The sequence below is a fragment of the Bidens hawaiensis genome, unplaced genomic scaffold (genome assembly GCF_021521415.1).
Source record: "Bidens hawaiensis isolate Kalapana, Puna unplaced genomic scaffold, B.hawaiensis_p1.1 tig00002866_1, whole genome shotgun sequence".
Lineage (NCBI taxonomy): Eukaryota > Viridiplantae > Streptophyta > Magnoliopsida > Asterales > Asteraceae > Bidens > Bidens hawaiensis.
Genome location: NW_027491154.1, coordinates 1,231,750 through 1,235,851, shown reverse-complemented (window position 1 = coordinate 1,235,851; position 4,102 = coordinate 1,231,750). Strand labels below are relative to the sequence as shown.

Genomic DNA, 4,102 nt, shown 5'->3' with positions numbered 1-4,102 from the left:
AAGGAATGGTCAGTGGGTGGTCCATGCCGGCCTGGTGCCTGATATTACCCCAAACCCTAACGGGGGGAGCACGGGTCTGGTTTGACAGTCTTGAACCAGGAAGCATAGATATCTATGAAGAGCTGAGGGGGAAATTTCTGCGGAACTTTAGCCAGCAAAGAAAGGCTATGAAGAATCCTAATGAGATTCTACACATCAGAAGAAGAGATGAAGAAAAGGTGGAACAGTTCATGGATAGATATGTGGCCGAAAGCATGAATATTAAGGGGGTACCAAAAGTCATGAAAATTAGTGGTTTCATCAATGGCGTGAGATTTTCCCAGTTAACGGAAAAGCTGGGGGAAGATTTCCCGGCCACTTTCGACCAACTCATGGACCGGTTAAGAGCGTTTGTCAGAGGTAAGGACACAAGGTCCAAACTCCGGGAATGGGAAAAAAATAAGTTGACGCCCAAGCCCGGGGGGGGGGGGTGGTGTTGTGATTCCCAGTTCCGGAAAGGGTCGTACACCGTTTGAAAAAGTCCGTTTCATGCCATACCGTTCCTCCAGAAGTCACTCTGCTTACTCACCCGTGGCATCACGCCTCGATTCCCTTTCGGCATACGCCCCGAAGTCGATACAAACCCCCTTATGGTGAGAAACAACAGCCATGAGGGGAAGATGTGCTAGTGGCTGATAATACTAAGTACGTCCCAAAGACAACCAGCCCTTTTAAGAAAGCATACAAACCCTACCCATAGGGGTATTGTAACTACCATAAGAGTCATGGCCATACCACAGAATGCTGCGTCCAGCTGAAAAAATTGTGGGAGGCAACCTTGAAAACTAGGCAGCTGCCCCTTCCTGCAAGGGGATCACCCTCAAAAGTCAAAGAGAAAGACGAAGATAAACATTTTACGGACATGATACAAAGAAGGGACGAAGAAGGGGAAGACCCGGGAAGGATCTCCAAGGTGGGAAGAGTAGGGTCTTTAATTCCGAACACGGAGTGGATGAAAGCTGGAATATCTTTCCCCAGCCCGGAGGAGGAAGATTCCAAGGAAATGCCCCTGAATATCTCGTCAAGCGTAGCCGGACACCGAGTGGCTTGCGTCCATGTTGATGGAGGAAGTGGGGTAGAAGTCATGTATGAGCATTGTTTCATAAGGCTCAAGAGAGAAATCCGAAGTAGATTGGAGGAAGACGTGTGCCCGCTGATAGGATTTTCGGGAGAGGTAGTAGAACCTCTGGGTCCCTAGCCCTCCCGTTCACTCTTAGAGATTGGGAGAAGACCAGAACAGTGTATCTCCGTTTCTCCGTGGTACGAGCACCTTCAAAGTACAACATCATACTAGCCAGACCAGGAATGAAGACACTGCGAGCCGTGCCTTCCATGATTCACGGGTATATGAGGTTTCCCACTCCAAAAGGAATAGCTACTATCCGTTCCTCCACAGAGATAGTGGCTAGCATTGGGAGGGGGACCAAACCAAGGAAGGGGTTGAAGAGTGGGTTCTCAATGGGGAACCCCCCGACCAGACGGTGAGGATTGGGTCCTAGTTATCTAACCGAGGTAAGGCTGGGTTGAAGGAGGTGCACATCCATAATGCTGATGTCTTCGCGTGGAAACACGAAGACATGACCGGCGTCCCTCGAAGCTTGGTATAGCACAGCCTAGAAGAGTTCCATTGGATGGAGCTGGTCAAACATAAAAAGAGAAGCTTGGGCCCTCGGAAAAGCCAAGCAGTGCTGGAGGAAACGTTTAAGCTGTTGCAAGCTGGGATTGTGCGGGAGGTTAAATATCCCAGGTGGATATCAAACCCCGTCATGATCGCGAAATCGGACAACAGTTGGCGTATGTGCGTCGATTTTAAGGATTTGAATAAAGGCTGCCCGAAGGATTCAAACCCTCTCCCCGAAATAGAAAAGAAGATAGAGTCCTTAGCCAAGTTTCCTCTCAGATGCTTCCTAGATGCATAAAGGGGTACCATCATATCCAAATGGACCCTAAAGATGAAGAAAAAACAACGTTCAATACCAATGAGGGGACCTTTTGCTATACTAAGATGCCCTTTGGTTTGAAGAATGCAGGGGCGACATATCAACGTTTCATGGATCGAATGTTTGATCAACAGAGAGAAAGGAATGTAGAGATATATGTCGATGACCTTGTCATCAAGAGCACGAACGAAGACAAGATGCTCGACGACATCAAAGAAACCTTCAGCACGCTCAGGGGGCTAACATGAAACTCAACCCCGGTAAATGCTCATTTGGAGTAGAGGAAGGAAAGTTTTTGGGGGTTTTAGTCACCAAGGAGGGGGTCAAGGCCAATCCAGAGATGGTAGAGGCTTTGCTTCAGATGGATCGACCATGAAATATTAAGGAGGTACAAAGACTTAATGGGAGGCTGGTCGCTCTCAATCGATTCCTTTCCAAGATTGCACAGAGAACCCTCCCGTTCATGGAAGTCCTGAGGAGAAGCATGAAAAAGAACAAGTTTTTCTGGGACACGGAAGCAGATAAAGCCTTTCAAGAACTGAAGGCCCACCTATGCGAGCTCCCCACGATCACCCCCCCCCCCCCCAACCAGGGGAGGTATTGATCCTTTACATCTCGCATACTGAGAAAACAATTAGTTTGGAACTTATGGTTGAGAGGGAGAGGCCCAAATCCCTATTTACTTCATCAGCCGTACATTAAAGGGTCACGAAGAAAGGTATTCTTCTATTGAGAAGCTAGTATTATCCCTGATCTACACAGCAAGGAAGCTGAGGAGATATTATCAAGCCCATGTAATTCGGGTCCTGACTGACAAACCCCTTCAACAAATCCTAATGAAACCTGAGGTATCAGGCAGATTGGCCAAGTGGGCGATAGAACTAGGGGATCACACAATCGAATATAAGCACAGAGCCGCATTCAAGGGTCAAGTAATGGCTGATTTCATCACAGAAACGACGTCCCCAGAGGGGGAAGAACAGGGGTCTCGTCAAGATCACCTAGGAGAGGCCAAGCCCGAGATCCCAGAGGACCAAGAGGAACCTTTATGGAACCTTTACACCGATGGGGCCTCGAATGGTGGCGGGAGTGGAGCAGGACTCATCCTCATCAGTCCTGAAGGCATAGAGTTGACTTACGCTATGCGTTTGGATTTCCACAACACCAACAACGATGCCGAATACGAGGCACTCCTGGCAGGGCTGAGAATGGCAATAAAAATCAAGGTGCGATACATCAAAGCCCATGTTGACTCGCTGCAGGTGGCAAATCAAGTAAAGGGAGATTATGAGGGCAAAGACCCTAAGATGGTAGAGTACCTAAAGAAGACACAGGAGTTGTTACAAAGTTTCAAAAGATCAAAGATCATCCACATCTCACGAGGGCTCAATAAAAAGGCTGACGTGCTGAGCAAGTTGGCGTCTGTTGCCTTTGATCATCTGGCAAAGGATGTCAAGGTTGAAACTATCAAGAAGCCATCAATATCCGAGGATATCATCGCTGGCGTGGAAAGGCCTTAGCCCAACTGGATGACTCCCATCTGTCGATACTTGCAAGATGGAATTGTCCTCGAGGATAAGCAGGAGGCAAGAAGATTGAGAATTCGGGCCCTCCAGTATGAGATCATCGATAGAATTTTGTATCGTAGGTCATATCTGGGGCCCTCACTCAAATGCATAGACTACGAGGAAGCCGGGAATATGTGGGATGCACATGGGGGCAAAAATGGTTGCTGCCCGGGCCATGAGAGCCGGATACTATTGGCCAGCCATGTTTATGAGCGCTCTCAGGGAGATACGGAAGTGCGACAACTGTCAGATCTATGCTCTAGTGACCTGGAAACCAAAACTCAACCTCATCCTGGTCAGCTCATTCTGGTCGTTCCATAAATGGGGCATCGACATAGTGGGTCCGTTTCCTGAGGGTCGGGGAAGGCAAAGTTTTTGGTGGTGGCAATAGACTATTTCACCAAGTGGGTGGAGGCCAAGCCCCTCGTCACCATCACAGGGCAACAAGTCAAGAGGTTCGTATGGGAGAACATCGTATGCCGCTTTGGGCTTCCTCACACCATTGTAAGCGACAATGGGAAACAGTTTGCCGGGGGTGTTTTCGAGGGTAGTGCG

The 4,102-nt window shown here is 48.6% G+C and overlaps 1 protein-coding gene across 1 annotated transcript; it reads left to right on the top strand.

The window, feature by feature from the left end:
* Positions 1-2,815: 2,815 nt before the first annotated feature.
* Positions 2,816-3,499, top strand: LOC143621422 (uncharacterized). Its single transcript, XM_077092850.1, has one exon. It carries the CDS (start codon positions 2,816-2,818, stop codon positions 3,497-3,499), a length of 684 nt encoding a protein of 227 aa, XP_076948965.1.
* The last annotated feature ends 603 nt before the right edge of the window (positions 3,500-4,102 follow it).